This window comes from Canis lupus, chromosome 17 (assembly GCF_003254725.2).
Source record: "Canis lupus dingo isolate Sandy chromosome 17, ASM325472v2, whole genome shotgun sequence".
NCBI lineage: Eukaryota > Metazoa > Chordata > Mammalia > Carnivora > Canidae > Canis > Canis lupus.
The window spans coordinates 52011620-52027915 of NC_064259.1; the positions used below are offsets into that span (position 1 = coordinate 52011620).

Consider the following 16296-nt stretch of genomic DNA (forward strand, 5'->3'; position numbering starts at 1 on the left):
AAGACCCCTGCATCGCAAGGTAAAATCGAGCCACCGGCCGAGCTGCAAAGCATGTATGACGTGAACAAGAACTAGACCTTGGTTGCTCTGAGCTACCAAATCCTAGGATTATTTGTTGCTGCATAACCTGTTTGTCCTGATAAATATGTTCTGTTTTTGATTGCCTTTCCCAGACTTCTAGTACACATCAGTGCACTTGGCAGATGCTGCTGTCTGGTCCAGTCCTATAGACCTGGCTCAGTCCTCCTCTGTGATCAAAGAGATAGATGACATTGTTTTCTAGGTGGTAGACCTAAGGTCCAGCAGGTAGAGGTAACCCCCTCAGAACATGTAATCAGAAGCAATGGTCAAAAATTCTCTTCCTTGCCAACCCACACAGGAGGAGCTCTGTGGCCCCAGCCCAACCTGGGGCAGAGTGCAAGGACTTCCCCAGGGTGGGCTGAGCCACCGGTCAGTTTGCAGAGCCCCCCTTCACATTCTAAAGAGCAAAGGCCTACTTTACAGGTGAGAACAATAGGGACTCTCCCCACTCAACCCAGCACCAGGGATCCTCAAGAAGCCCGGGAGGCAAGGCTGTACTCACACTTGTGGCATACTGAATGTCCTTCCAGATGGAGGTTTCCCGGGACAGGTCGGAGGCCTCAAAGAGGTTGTCCAGGATGACCTCTCCGATCATGTCATGGCGGGAGAAGCGGTCGAAGTCGAAGACACTGAGATGTAGCTTGCGGTCGGCCAGCTCCTCATAGGGCACCGGGAAGTGGAAGTTCTCATCGAAGGTGGGGTTCAGGGTCTTGCGGTGCACCCGGGTCTGCAGCTTGCACTTGCGATCTGGCAGGAGGTAGATCTTGACATAGGGGTCTGAACTGCCACAGAAGTCCTTGGCAGGGAGGTCGAAGGCCTTCAGGATGCGCACGATCAAAGTCTCACTCTCGTAGTCATAGCGTAGGCTGAAGTTGATTTTTCCACAGCTCTTGGCGGCCTCAGACTTGGCATCGTCCCCGTCCACCGACTTCTGCTTGTAGAGCTCGGGCTTGATTCGGCCAATGCTGGTGGGCTGCTCTGCCGCCGGCGGCAGCTCATTGCCATAGTCCACGCTGGAGACATGCATCTGCCGTGGCAGGTGGCGCTTGAAGGACGTGTGCCTGGTGCGGGGTGGGAGGGGGCAGGGACAGCGGGTCACAGCTCAGGGGGAGAGATATGCAGGCCAGCACCTCCTGTCTGCCCTGGCTCATCCCACCCTTTGCGGGGGCCCTTTGCCTCCTGCACACACTTTGTGCACTGGTGGTTGTGAGCAATACAAGCCTCTGGAAAGTAGTTGGGATGGGGTCTGGTATATAATAAACTCAGTTCATGGTAGCCTTGGCTGCCATTCCCAGCACACGCCCACCTATTTTCTGGGTTTCTTTCCTAGTATATGTGACTGGTTTCTACCATGAAAGCATGAGACCCCTTCTCCTACCCTGGATGCCGCTGTCCCTCCAGCATCATCAGCAGCACCACCCCCTCCATTGTAGTTAACATTTATTGAGCTTGGGAGCCAGACTGTGTAGGTTAATATTGGCTCTGCCACTGTCTGGTTATGTGACCTTGGTCAAGTTCTTTAACTTCACTGTGCTACAAAATGAGGATAATAAAAGTAGCAACTGCATAGGATTACTGTGAGGATGAACCAGATTAATACACAGAAAAGGCACTTAGCACAGGACCAGATGTATAGTAAGTGATATATCGTCAGCTCTGGATTGCCAGATGCATTCCTTCCTTGGCTCCTCACAGCAACCTTAGGAGTCATTAGTCCCATTTTACAGTGGGCGAAAGTGAGGCCTAAGAAAGGTGAGCTACGGGCCGGAAATCACATGATCAACTCTGACAATGTGACTCCCCGGCACTTTGAATCCTGGACTCCCTATTGGCCCAGTCTCCTTCCCTTTGGCTGCTCCCCTGAGAGCCTGGGGAGACATTGCAGGGACCCAGGAGCCCACATGAGCCCTAGGTTTGAATAAAAATACAGTGTCTCATACTGCACCGCTTCCATTTCGGAGTTTATTTATTTATTTATTTTTGTTTCTGAGTTCAGAGCAGACGTTTGTCATTATGTTGTGGGTGCTGTCTCTGGCTTTCTCAGTTAAAGGATGCCATGTATACAACTGCTGTCCTGCAGGGAACCCTGTCAGAGGTCATAAAGGAATCCTATTCTCAACATGTTAGGACCCTCTGGTCTTGCCTCGCGTGCAGCGCAGACTCTGATCTGCAAGCTTTACTGGCCTACCCCTGGACACACACGACCTCGGACGCCCCTGGGTCCTTGCACATTCTCTGCCCTCTGCCTGCAATCTTTCCTTCCCTCCAAAGGCCCCGCCCCGCCACGCGTGCACAGCCCGGTGCCCGCCCCGCCGCACGCACCCACCTCCAAGGCTCCCCTTTCCCGCAGCCCTTCGGGGTGCCCGCCTCCCGGCTCTCCAGGCAGAGGGCTGTGGTGCCCTCCCGGCCCGCTGGCTCGCTCGCTCCGCCCGGGCTGGGCCCCGCCGCCCACAGGGAGCGCGGAGGCCGGCGGCCAGGCCCCGAGAGCCCCGCTCACCTGGTGGACGACGCGGGCTCCGTGGTCTGTCGCTGCAGCCGCGTGTGACGCATGATGTGCTCCCGGACAGACATCTGCACCTCGGCGGGGATGTCGGGGGACGTGTGGCTGATCTTCACGGCCGCCTCCAGGAAGCCCAGCGCCGCGCCGTCCTTCAGCTTCTCGGCCATGACCCCTCTGGGGCCGGGGCGCGGCGCGGCCTCCGGGGCGGGGTTAGCGGGCGCGGGACTGGACGCCTCCTTGCTCCTCCGGGGCATCCAGCACAACTTCCAAAAGAGAAAGAGAAAAACTGCCACCAGGGCCACGCCACACACAATAACCACCACTGCGAGGAGGCTGACAGAGGTGCCTGCCCTCGGCAGGAGCCGGGCAGGAAGGGACAGGGACGGACAGAGGTGGGCAGAAGCAGGGAAGGGAGTGGGCAGAGGGGGCACACAGAAGGGACAAAGACAAAGGGAGAAGAGAGAAGAGCGCTCGTGAGAAAGCTGCCGGCCAGAGGACAGGTGGTTTAGGGGTGCCGCTCCACAGTCCACTTTGGGAAACGTCTGCAGCCTGGCGCTCGCCTCCCCCACCCCTCACCCCTCCACGGCTGCCAGCCTGGGGAGCACCTGGGCGGCCTCCCCCACTGCCTATGGGCACGTGCACAGGGAAGGGAAAGTAATTTAAATAGCAGCCTAAGCAAATGTGCAGATTCCTGAAGCGTTCACAATTGGATGCTGTTTGAATTTCTATTAGAGCTGTTACTATGGCCAGACTTACAGCAGAGTCATTTTTGTGTATACAGCTTCTCTTCCTCAACAGGCCATGTGGCCTCGGGGACCAGAGGCTCAGCCAACTCCATCTCTTCCCTTACCCCACCCCTGGGGAGCCCAGAGCCCACGCGGGAGCTTAACCGTCACAGCTGACTTGATGCCAACGAGGGGCAGGGATCAGGTCCCCGGCTTCTGCAGAACTCTCAACTCTGCTCATAGCAGGCTCAGTAAATACTTGGATGAAGTCGGAATTTGACCTACACAACTTATTTCAAAGCTACATTACAAGTGATTCCTGTAGCTGGCTTCTCCCATTCCTGGGCTAGTTGAGAGCTTTGCTGTAAAACCAGCATTTTTGAATGTCGCAGTTGGTTCGGAGGCAGGTGCTCACTGTCTTGCCCCCAGCCCACCCCCGACCCCAGCAGGAAGCAGGATGCCTGTTATCCCAGAAGAGCAGCCAGGATGTCTCCCTCTAGAAGAAATGATTAAGCAGATCTCCCCCCCCCACACACTTTTGGAATGACCCTTAGATCCCAAAGCCTCTTCTCCCTCTGAGAGGTCAGAAGCCTCCCAACCAATGGGACACTGGTCACAGTGTGCTCAAGGGTCACTTGTCAACTTTGTGAACAAGCCTGCAGAGGAGTATTGCCTCCTCTGGGTGAAAGCGGAAAAGTCAAGAAATTCCACCACCATCATCATCATCACACCAAATTTCTGGAAACTCTGGAAGAGGCCAGATGCCTTGGTAACTGGACCTGTGCTCCTGTACCCTTCGGAGGGAAGGGGTGTGTGTCCTCACCTGTGTGGCCTGTGTGGCCCCTGCAGGCCTGTGGGTTTGCAGGCCCTGGATTATCCTGGCTCAGTGCCCTAGGAACCTTAGGATCTAAGGCGAGAAATGACCCTACAAGTACTGAGGCCAGGCTGTGCTTTTGCAAACAGAAGCAATAGTCCAGAGAAGGGACTCACCTGGGGTCCCAGGTCAGACACAGAGCCTGGACCAGGGTCCAGATGTCCACCACCCAGCCTGGGGCTCCTTCCACTGTCCTAGCCTATTTGTTCCTGATTAAACTGTGGGCTGTTGTAACTCTGTGTTTTCATATTTGTCTGACTCGGGGCCTAGCACAGAACCTGGCACATGAGAATGCATGAGTGAATGAATAAATAAATGAATGGCACATACAAGAGCTAGAATTATTTCTTAACCAGCATTTACTGAGCACCTGCTACACGCCAGGTGCTAACCTAGGCTTGCAGTACCAAGATGCCAAGTCCCTTGTAGGGGGAATCCAGAGTACTCCAGAGTTCTCTTATAGCACACAGGCACCAAGAAAAGCTGTCCCCCAGCCAGAGAACCTTGGAAGGGGGTGAGAGTGTCAGCCACCTTGTCTGGGGAGCTAGGACTGCCTTCTGACTCCCTGGTACTGGCGTGGATCAACTATGACAGCCACCCACAGCAACCCCAACCCCCTGCAGAGACATCAGAGCCTCTCCCCGGCCAGAGGAGCTGGGATTTGTCCTTCACCCGGACACTGCCTGGGATCAGGAAAGCCAAGTCTAAGTTCTTATTTATTTATTTATTTATTTATTTATTTATTTATTTATGAGAGACACACAAAGAGAGGCAGAGACACAGGCAGAGGGAGAAGCAGACCCCTCACAGGGATCCCGATGTGGGACTCAATCCCAGATCCCGAGATCATGCCCTGAGCCAAAGGCAGTTGCTCAATCGCTGAGCCACCCAGGAGTCCCCTAAGTTCACTTCTAAAGGTCTCTAGTGTGGTGTGCATGCATCCTGGGGGCACAAGAGAAAAAAATATCAGATTGTTTTCGTATTTATTATCTTGAAATCAATAAATCAGAATTGCAATATACAGGTTGCTAGTAACAGAAATGATAGCATTTTGTTTTTGGATTTAGTTAAGTTTTAAACATTACAATGTCCAAGGTATGAAGCGCTTTTTACGTATTCACTCATATCATACTCTCCGGCGAAATAAATATGATTATTATTTCCTTTATGCATATGAGAAAGGTGAGGCACAGAGGATTATATTGCCTGGGGTCACACAGCTGGTAAGCCATAGAATTGGAGACACAACCCACATGAGTATGGAACATGGGAACAAATATATATTGGAGGCATTAAATCAAATAATTTGTGTTGTTATGAGTCCATTAGCTAAATGGTTTGGAGACAGTTTCTTTAGGCCCTGATGCCCCTGAGGTTCACCAGCAAAGCGACCACAGATACACGGGTTCCTTATTCTAAGAACCCAGCCATCTCTAGCCCCTTCGCAGTTACATCTGTTCCCAGTTCCAGCTGTTCTGGATGCATTCTCTACAATGAGTCACCTTAAAACAAAAAGGTATTTCTAGGGCTTTGCTTTCCTTTGATCATACATCTTACTTGCTCTGGTAATAATTAGAATTTTAATGAGAAAGGGGGAGAAATGGGGGGAATCCAGAGAGCATAGAGTGCATTTAAATGTTCAGCCTGACAAAAAAAAAAACCTGAATTCATAAATGAAAAGAGAGGTGGGGGAAGGGGGCGGGCCGAGGGAATCAGTTTTCCTCTGTATGGCTGCTATTTGGAATGCTTGCGCACATGTCCCTCCCCCTACTCTCTTTCGCCCCCACCCCCACCCCCCCACCCGGGCTGTTGTTCCCTCAGAGCGGTGATTAGGGCAGGCAGAGGTATGGATTATTTGGAATCGGCACCCAGCACTCAATACTGGTTATGTAAGACTGAGAGGCCCTTCCTCTGCCTGGAGAATCTCTTTCCAGGACACCTCACCCACAGGCATTACACGAGGAATTGGGTCCTGTTGCTGAGTGGATTCACCCACCAGGGACACAAGGCAGTGAGCAAGTCCAGAGCAGAATTAGGACAGGGCAAGGGTGACTGTACAGGATTTAGCCGCTGTAAAATCACCACATGTGGCCTTAAACACAGCCCAAAGAGCCTGGTTAAAAGGTTCACTGAACCTGGGAAGGTGAGGCTCCTGTATGGTCTAAGGGCTGTACCAAGGCCCAGATCAGCCACCAGATGTGCCTTCCCAACCCAGGTCAGCAGTGGCCAACCCATCAGGGCATATTGCCCTCTAGCAAGTCACAGGTAGCCTTCAGAGCCTTTCTTCCACTTGTTTGGCCTGAACCTCGACACTGAGGCAGATGATTTTGATGAGCTACTCAGCCACCTTTTGAGTCCTGACCCAGTGCTCTGTATATTTCACACTGCCATCTCATGCTAGCTTCCCGACAAGAGAGAGGCAACCCTCCAGGAAAGGAGAAAGCCCTCACCACAGTACTGAAAACGAAAAAGAACCTTCCTAAATCCCTGTATTCTTTCTCCCTCTCTTCTCCTTTTTTATTTCCTCTTCAGCCTGGAGAAAAAGAATTGTTGTCCTGGGGTCAAGCTGGGCGCCTCAAATGTCCATTTCCATTGCCTTTGAACTGTGTGACTTTGGCAAGCTACTTAATCTCTCAAGCCTCACAATCCTCATCTGTGATAGTATCTACCTCAGAAGGTCATTGTGAGGTTTCAGGGAGAGCAGAAGTGCTGAGGACAGTGTCCAGAATGTAGTATATTGGCCGTTTCTATTAGAGTCACCTAGTTTTGCCCAGTCTAGTTTTGAATATCCCCTCAGCAGAACACCCACAAGTCATGAACACTAATAGAACTTTATCTTTGTCATTACAAACTAGGAACGATCGTACTAGCAGCAGAAAGAATATAAGTATTGCATATATAGCTAGATCTCAAGACATACTAGGTACTACATGAGAGCTCTCACATCTCCTAGTTTTTCTGTCAATACTCATTGGTTTGCTACTTGTCCAGTTCTGCTATTACTGTCACCAGCCATCTGGTAAACAGGAGTGAGCTCCAAAGGAGTAAAAAGAAAATCGTAGGAGAAAAATCCACAGTTGAGAGAACATGCTATGGTTTTGCGAAGTTCTCTCGGAAATTTGGAAATGCAACGTCACCTTTAGTAGGTTACTTAGTTAACACCCCTAAACTGAGTTAATTTATCTTTGAGGGGTACACACTAATTTCTTAGGGAGATGGTAAAGATTAAATGAGATAATGTAAAGGGCACGGTGGAAGGAAATAGCAAATAATATTACTAGTATTAATATGAATGGTTCTGCCCAGAGTCTTCTCGCTTCCCAGACTTGGTGCTGTTCCTTCCAGGCTCTTGGGCCTCTGCATTTCTTGCTGTCTGATCTCTGGGTTGTGCTCTTTTGTGTCTCTGTGCCTGAATGAGGGATCCTCGGCCCAGGTGGTTCCTGCTCCCCACAGGCTTATCCATAAACCATTTTCCAAGGGTCGACTAGCAACCTGAGGCCCTGGAGCCAGCTTTCTCCAGCTTTGGGGCAAGTAGAGAAAATGGTCCTTTCTTTTCACTTCCTCTCCCCAGTTTATCTTTTTAGTTACAATCTGTTAGCAAAAATGCCTGTTACTGTTACAAAATGGGTTTTCCTAACGTCGAAACCTATTAGAAAAACGGGAACAATAGCAGGTGATAAGAGCTGCTGATGAATCCTAACACTAAGGGAGGGGGCTCGCCAGAGCTCTGTCTTTGGAGAAAGGAATGTCAGCATGGAGAGATAAGGAAGCCCCAGGTTGCTAATTAATAACCCAGCATTTTCCAGAGAGAGGGAGGGAGGCCATGAGCCATTACCCCTGCCAGGCAGTCTCACTGAAGGTGACAAGCATTGTCTGTCCTCGTGGGCTTCAGGGAGATCTTCACTTCCCTGGAGAGAGGAGGGGCCCAAGGTCTCCTGGATGCCTCTCCCTGTGGTCTGATATCTCCCTTCCTTTTCTCAGAGGGCCCTGCTTTGGGTCCATTCTGTATGAAGTAAACTATTTTTGACACCAGGGATTTAAACCTGGGAATTCTGATGCCAAAATTCAAGCTTCTGAGCCAGGCCCCTGAGAGTACTGTGGGCTGAGTAGAAAGCTGGACAGGAAGGTGGCAGGGGGGGCATTTCTTTGTTATCATCAGGAGGGTATGGGACACAACTTCTACTATTTGGCCTGATCTTCTGTACCTGAGTAGTAACCTGGAGACTAGGACTATGACCAACCTCCTCATCCCCCATCTCTTTCTTCTTCCCTAGAAAGTATAGACACTGAACGTTACACACCAGGCACCAGGCCAATAACCAGTGGCCCCTGGAAACACCTTGTCCAGAGATAGATGTCCCTGAGAAATACCTGAGAGTGCATGTATATATATGTGTGTGTGTGTGTGTGTGTGTGTGTGTGTGTGTGTGTGAGTTAGGGGAACGGGGCTATTCTGTTCTAAGCCTTACAGATGTGGTCCATTAATAATAAACTCTGCTGTGGCTTGTAAATTTATTAGGAGATGCTGGTGTAATTAAAATTCAGGGTTAGAGGGAGGAGGGAGCAGAGAGCCTCTGCTTCCATTCCTTCTTTCAGAGATCCAGGCCGAACCACCGATGGGGATAATTAGCAGAGTCCAAACAGAGAAGGAATTAATGCTCCTGAAAAGCTTCGATGAAGATAGACAATGCCAGACTAATTATGGCCGCACAAGCTTTATGACTGGACACGGGCTTCCACCATCATTAGGGGATTCAGAGATAAACCGGAGACTAATGCAGAGTGCTATAGCTAACAGCGGTTGACATTAATTTAGCAATTATTAGTATTATTATTTTGGTAGATGGTAACTGTACATTTCCACCCGATTGGTCAGGGCTTGGAGCCTCTCTGAGATGTGGAGTTCAAGGCCCCAAGTTGGCAGGGGGGAGAGGGGGCATGGCAAACAGAGAGCCAGAGAGATTCTTTCTCTCTACACCCCCCTTCTTGTTTACACCTTCAAGTACTGAGAGGAAGGTCTGCCTAGGTCCACACGGAGCAAGAAAAACAGAGCAGCAATAGAGAGAAAGGAGGGATGAGACAGTATCAGACACCTAGAGTGTCCACAGCTAGATGTCCTGCTTGGGCAGGACTTTCTCTTGCTCTGCTTTTTTCCACTTCAGACAGCCTTACACAGACCCTAAAGAAACCTGGCAGGATCCAGATGCCTCAGTCTTAGTCCTAATTTTCTGCAGTCCCATGTTATGCCCCCAATTCTGTGGACAGAGTAACAGAATAGTTAGGACACATCTTCTGTACAGAGCGTGGAGGGGAGGAGTCTACCATTCCACTCTCAAAGTTCCCACAGACAGAGGTAGAAGAAAACTTCTAGAACTATAAATCCAAGCACTCTACAGATCCTAGATATTTTACCCTAAGGGCTGTGCCCTTAAAGTTCAAGACACACCATAAAGTCGGAACATCACCTAAAGGATGTACATTCTAAAGGATCGTACATTGCACCGTTCCTCAAAGAAGGCAAAATCTGCGGAATTTCTTCTTCCCAACAGGAGGTGAGGGAGTAACTGATTATTTAGTTATAGAAACAGGACATTTGTGTTTTAATGAAATGCTATGCATTTAACTTGCCATCACAAACAGGAAAAATCTTACCTGTGTTGCCAATGGCCAACTTCAAAACCAGGTGACTGAATCACAGAACATATCCAGAGTCATTAGAGAAGTGAACCAACAGTAGGTACATTTCATGGCCACAAGTAAGCCCGAGAATAATCATTCCTGGCTGCCAGCCCTGCAGGGGCAGGGAGGCTCAGGGATCCCCATCAGTTCCTGAATTTTTTGCAACACCTCTGAAACTCTGCTTACTACCTGAAATCCAGAACCTCCTACCCACCTCCAACACTCTGCAATTTGGCCTATGGAGCAAATGCATTCATCTCCACAAGGTAAATGGCATGAAGAAGATAGAACACTGCCTGTCAGAACTCACTTGCAGGGGTGCGCAGGTCGGGAGGAGGTTGTATTTTAAGGAGGAAAGCAGACCCTTTGCCCCTAGAATGTTTAAAGAAAAATGAACTTGCTTCTACCTGGGACAGTATGTGTAGAGGTGTTTCCAAGTCAGGAAAGCTAAGGAGATCTGATCAAGGTTTCCTGTGCAATTCCTAGCACAGACCACGGCACATAGAAGGGTCCCAGTAAATAGAGAGTAGAGTCCAAATCTCTCAAAGTTGAATTTTGGGGTGTTACTAGAAATCCTGTGAGCTAGAGACTCCCAGTAGGAGGAAGGCAGGAGGACACAGACAGAGGTAAAGAGAACTGGGCATGCTCTAGTCACTTGCATTTTTCATGACGATACAAATAAAAAGATCCAGCATTTCTCTGACTGAAGAATCTAGCCCTCGGCAGTGGCTCTGGGATGCAAGGAGTAGGCTAGACCCAGGCTACCTGGGCGCCTGGTCCTGAACTGCATGGCATCTCCCCAGACTTGTGTTCACTTAAACCCCAAGATCTCAAACCCACTCTCAACCACTTTCTTTCTTTCACTGTGATCAAGGGTCTCCTTCTGCCTCCTCCTCCCTTCCAGCCCACTAGCTTGGCACCCTGGGGGCCTCCAGAGGCTTGTGACTCAGCAGCCAAAGTTCAAGTCCCCCAGGGCTAACGAGGGCTCAAGCAGCTTGCAGCAAAGGCACACTGATTCATCGGAGCCTGCTTGCTCCTAGTCCTCAACCTTCTCTCATCCTCAGCTTGGCCACCAAGTACCTGTCATTCGACTACAGGGTGTCCCCCGGGAGTTGAGACACCACTGCCTCCCTGTATCAGAATGTTCCACACACACACATACACCCTCCCCAGCACATACATTTCTGCTCTGAACAGACAGGGGAGGAGGGCAGCCTCCACCCCAGGTGGAACTCGACAGGCGTGTTCTTACCTTGAATTATCCCCTTTAGGGTTTAAGGAGTCAGGACCAGCATTGAGGCCCCCACTGGAAACAAATTTTTGGAGGAGAGGATGGAAGGGAGCTGGGTAGACAGTCAGGAAGAGGCTCCCTAGCTTGGGGAAAATTATGCGTCTAGGGGGTATGGGGAGTGGGATGGCGTAGCAGATGATGGCACCTGAGAACCAAAATCTAGTAACACTTGCTGGGCCTAATCTATTTGGAGATTCTTCAAGAGGGAGAATCGGCCTCGCCAACATCCATCACTGCACCACCCTCTGAAAGTTCTTCTTAGGTCTAGCCTTAGTCCTTTCTGCTGCAGTAATCGACCCATTGATCAATATTGCCAGGGCCAGAGAGAGCGCACGCGAGAGAGCAGCGCCCCCTACAACCCACACGGGGCTGAGGTGCGCTCCACTACTGCAGGCGGGACACAATCCCCCCCCTCCACACACACACACAACCCTCCCCTTGGCCCACTGCCTGGCTTCTGTTCCTCTGCCCACCCCGGCGGCCCAGTTCCTAACCTAGGACTTACCAGCAGCTCTGACCTTTAACCTCAAGTGACACCAGGGCCCCGAGACCTGCGGCCTCTGGGGAGCTTACCCCACCTGTACCTGCTCCGGGAACCGCCGCCCGGGTCCCCGGCTTCTGTTCCCTGGAGACGCGCTTGGAGACCAAATTCCCGCCTCCTGCGGCCCCTTTCTCCCTTGCCCGCCTGGGTGTGGGGGGGACGCAGGGGCGACCCCCGCCTACCCCTAGGCCCGGTGCCACTGGGGTCAGAGTCGAGGGGCACGAAGGAGCGGCGTCTGCGGAGCCGAGGGAACCCCGGAGCCCGGGTCCCCGCGGGCTCTCCCCACCCCCACGCCGCATCCTCTCGTCCTCCCGAGGCCTCGCACTGCCCCCGCCCTCCCCCCGGAGGGGGCCATCGGGGCTCCCGGTCGCCCAGGACCCTCCGGCCGTCGGCATCGGGACAAAGAAGCCCGGCTGCAGCGGGAGCGCGGCCGCTCGGCGCCGGTGCGGCAAGGAAGCCCCGGGCCGGCCGCCACCCGCCCGCCTCCCGTCGCCGGGGCGCGACACGCCATTGCCGCTGTCGCGACTCCCGAGAGACGCCGCAGCTGCGCGCCGGGCCCGCGCGCTGCGGGGCTCGGGCTCCCGACTCACCGGCTCCGGCGAGCTCGCCTCGGCTCGGGCTCCCGCCTGGGCTCGGCGGCCGCGCGGGGCTGCGTCCGGCGCAGGGTCCGCGCCGTTGGCGCTCGGGCGGGAGGCGCCCGCTTGGCAAAGTCGGCGAGAGGCACCGGCTCAGTCGCGCGCCGGCCGCGAGTCCGAGTGAGTCAGAGAGAGACCGAGGGAGCGAGTTATAGGGGCGGGGGCGGGGGCGGGGGCAAGACGCCGAGACACCCTCCCCCATCCCGCCCCCCGCCCCCCGGCGGAGACGCAGACGGCCACTCGCCGCCCGAGACTCGCTCGGACACAAAGACCTCGTGCCGCCGCCCGCAGACGCAAGTTTCTCCCCGAGACCGGGGGCTCGGACGGCCTCGCCCGACAGGGCAGACCAACGGGCGCGCAAACCGACAGGCGGACCCTGGGACCTCGACAACCTCCCCCCACCCCGCCTTCCCAAGAAATGAGTTCCTTCCTCCGCCCGGATGTCCCTGGTCTCCTACTCGCCCCACAGACCCCTTCCCTGGCAGGTCGCCCGCTGGGTGAGCGGAGAGACGCCAGGGAAACTGAGGCCCCGGTGGGGCGCTGCACCCCGGGAGCGCGGCTTTGCACGAGATCCCCGCAGAGTCCCACGGGAGGGGGCTCAGGGATTCTCCACCTCCCAGGTCCCCTTCACGTCCCTCCGCCTGCCCTGCGGGCGATGGAACGGGGCACTGGCTGGTTCCAAATTCAGGATCCTGAGCCTAGAATTCTCTGTCTAGGTTCGGGGCTCCCGGGGCCGGGGCTCCGGGGAGGGACGGCGGCCAGGGTCTGGGGTTTCCCGTTACCTGCGCCGGCCGCGCTCGGGCTCCTCTCTGGGGGCTGTTGCTCGAAGCTCCGACAGGTCTCCACGTCCAGCCCGAGAGGGGGCGGCCGGGCCCGGCACAGCGAGGCCAGGAGCGCGAGCGCCGCCTGGCACCGAGGCCCCCCGTTCGCCCACACCCCACTCATGCCCGGGACACCCCGGCGCCCGAACCCGTGCAGCCTCTGGACTGGGGTGGGCGACGCGGCCCCAAGAAGACCCTCCCCGCAGCGGCCCCCTGCGGCTCCGTTCGGCTTTTAATCGGCTCCCCGCAGGGTCTCCGCCCCTCACGTGGCATCCCGCGGCAGCTGGCAAGTCTGGCGCCTCGCGGCCGCCCCCTCTGCACCCGGGGACGGGTCGGAGTCCCGGCGGGTTCGAGGCAGCGGAGCCCGGTTGTCCAGCACCGCGGAGGGTGCAAGGCCCAGGAAAGGGCCTGGGATCTGACTCCGCATCCCCTGCCTGCTGTGACCCTGGGCCTCTCTGAGGCTCAACTGCCCATTCTGTAAAAGGGGCATAATGACTGCGAGTGCTTCACAGGCTGCGGGGAATAGAGAGACGGTGTTTGTGAAGACACTGGGGAAATTGCCACACGCCGCACAAGCGGCGACGAAATAGATAAATCCATTAGGGAAAGAAAGATGACCCGGCGGGGAGTGGGGAGCCAAGGTTCCTCACGAGGGAAGTTAGTCGGACGACCCCCCAAGTCCCAGCTTCCGAGGCAGAGGACCCTAAGACTGCGGGGCTATTCCAACTGCAGAAAGACTTTCTGAGCCCCGCAATCCTGCGGTCCACGGAACCGCACGTTGCCATGGCAACGAGAGGCAGCGGCCGTCTCTCTCCATGGCAACGGGAGGGGAAAGTTTCTGGCAAATAGGGATGGGGGGCATTTCAAGAGGGCGCTCCGTCGCCGCCAGACCCATCTCCCCACAGCGGTGCAACACCACAGGAGATCGTGTGTCTTGCTATTAAGCATAACCAGGGCCAGAAAGACCGAACTAAACGGGAGGGTTGAGGCGACACTTAAGGCAGACTTCCCTCCCAGGGACTGCGGCGTGAGGTCCAAGGGCAGGCTGGCTGACGGGCTCCGAGGCGTCGCGCTCCGTGAGCCCCTGCCCGTGTGCGGCTCACCTGAAGCTCCAGGCTCAGGTCCCTTTGCCTCCCCGGAGCTGGGAAGGAAACTTTAGCTGGAGCCTCCAGAAGCCTCGGGGCTGGCGCGTGCCCTGGTGGCGGGTGGGGGAGGAGGGTCTTCCCTCCTAATTATCACGCTAATTGGAAGTGGCTCGGGCGGTGACTCACGTTCCAGAGGGAGGAGATTCCGAGCCCCAGCTCCTGGCGGTCTCCACATGCGCCATCTGCGCCAGGCGCTCTGGCTGGCCCTCGGGCTGGAGAACCCCGGCAGCTCGGCCTCGGGGACTAGGGCCCAGCCGCGGCCTGAGGGCGCCCGGCTCCCCCGGAGGTCTGGGCGCGGAGGACGCGGTCCCTGGCCCTGTCCACGGTGCTGAAGGCCCAGCTGGTGGAACCGCAGAGGGGGAGCAAGGGGAGGGGAGGTGGAGGGTGGGCAGTCGCGGCGGGTTCACAGCTTCCACCCTGACCTCCCGAACCTGCGATAGGAGAAGGCTAGGAACTCAGGCCAGCGGACCTGAGCTGGAGTGAGCCCAGAGACACTATGCAATCCAGGCTGCCTTCCTGAGGGAGGTGCTCAGTCGCTGTTCTAAGAACAGGTGAAGCTGTGGAGTCCCCAAGCGCATCCCAGTGCTTCTAGAACCCACCTGAGGAGTCCAGGAGCCCTGTCACCTCCTGCTCCACCACCCAATGCAGAGCTCAGCACTGGAGAGGCTGCTTGTTACATGTTCATTAACAGTTTCCCAGGCAGCAGGTTTGTGTTTATGTAAAATACAAATGGAGAAGAATTGCTCTCTGCCCATGTTTATGGCAACTCTGTCACTCCGCGGTGATTTCTCCCTCCCCCTCCCGAGTTCCCCGGGAAATTCACAGAACAAAGCGCCTTGTTTTGCCTTTGCAGAGAATGAAAAAGCACAGGACCTTCCAAGGGCCCAGGCCTGTGATGCAGGGAAATCAATATTTTGTTTTACAATGACTGGGGGGATTTGCATCTAAACTGAAGGCAAAGGAGCCTGTTTGGAGCAGAGCAGGTGGCAGGATCCGAGAATTAACAGATAATTTCTCATTGTTCCCGGATTCAGCCTCCACACTAGGCAAACGGTTCTGCAGCGTCTCTGGCGCCCCAGCAGCAGCTCTGGACCTGGCATTTCTCAACAGAACGGGGAGGAGTTTCTGCTCTGACAGGGCTGCGGGAAGGGGCTGGGGCTCCCGGATCAGTCAATAACTTCTTGAATTTGGAGGGCATGAATGAGTGTGTATGAAAGAGACAGCGAGAGAAAGAGACATGGATGGAGACAAGAGAAAAAGGCAAAGAATCAGACATACAGAGACAGATAGAGGAGGTACAGGAGAGATCCGGAGAACAGGGAAAGAAGGACAGAGAGACCTAGACACATATAAAGGAACACTCATCCAGAAACACAGATGAAAGAGAAACATTTTTTTCTTATATTGAGAAAAAGCCCCACTTTAGTTTTCTTCTTTGCCCCTCTCCCTGCCCCCAGGTTAATGCTGATACCTGCTGGTACTTGTGGTCACATAACCTGCCACAGACCAGCCAACCAACCAACCAACCAACCAAACAAACAAACAAAAAACACGTAAAGATGGGAACTCTTCCTCTTTAAAACCCTTTTTTCTGACAAGCCCACTCCCATATAAAGAGACCAAATTTAGATTCCCAGAGTCCAACCCAGACCTGAAAAGGGAAGGAGGTAGAAAGGAGTAGAATTGCTGCCCCTCAGGGCTATCTTTCAGAGAAATACCATCTGAGTTTCAATTTAGGGGTGGGATGGAGACAAAAGGAGCAGAGATTGCATTGCAAACTAAGTAGAGCTCCAGGAAGTTGGGTGCCAGGACCGGTGCAAGTCACGTTCCTTGTCAGGGTGTCAATGTCCTTATTTGTAAGGTGATGAAGTTAGATGAGGAGTTCTTCAAGGCTCATTCCAGCAACAGCATTCTAGGATTTTTACATGAAGGGAAAGGGGAGCGCTGAGTGGGGAAAGGAAAAAGGGACAGAAGAGCAGTGTTTCTGGCTCTAGAGATAGTGTC

The 16296-nt window shown here is 54.1% G+C and overlaps 1 protein-coding gene across 5 annotated transcripts in view; it reads right to left on the reverse strand.

Annotated features, from left to right (window-relative positions):
- SYT6 (synaptotagmin 6) overlaps positions 1–13379 on the reverse strand; it is a 60929-nt gene extending 47550 nt beyond the window's left edge. For 4 of the 5 annotated variants that reach the window (XR_007403088.1, XR_007403087.1, XM_025453457.3 and 1 more), the window contains exons 1-3: positions 13109–13379; positions 2579–2927; positions 584–1142 (exon numbers count right to left, since the gene is read on the reverse strand). Coding sequence is in view for 3 of the 5 variants with exons in the window: in XM_025453457.3 (XP_025309242.2) it covers positions 584–1142; positions 2579–2927; positions 13109–13271 (1071 nt within the window). In the remaining 2 variants the exon portion in view is untranslated. The remainder of the gene's footprint in view (positions 1–583; positions 1143–2578; positions 2928–13108) is intronic. The other variant, XM_025453455.3, reaches the window with a different exon arrangement.
- Between the last annotated feature and the right edge of the window lie 2917 nt (positions 13380–16296).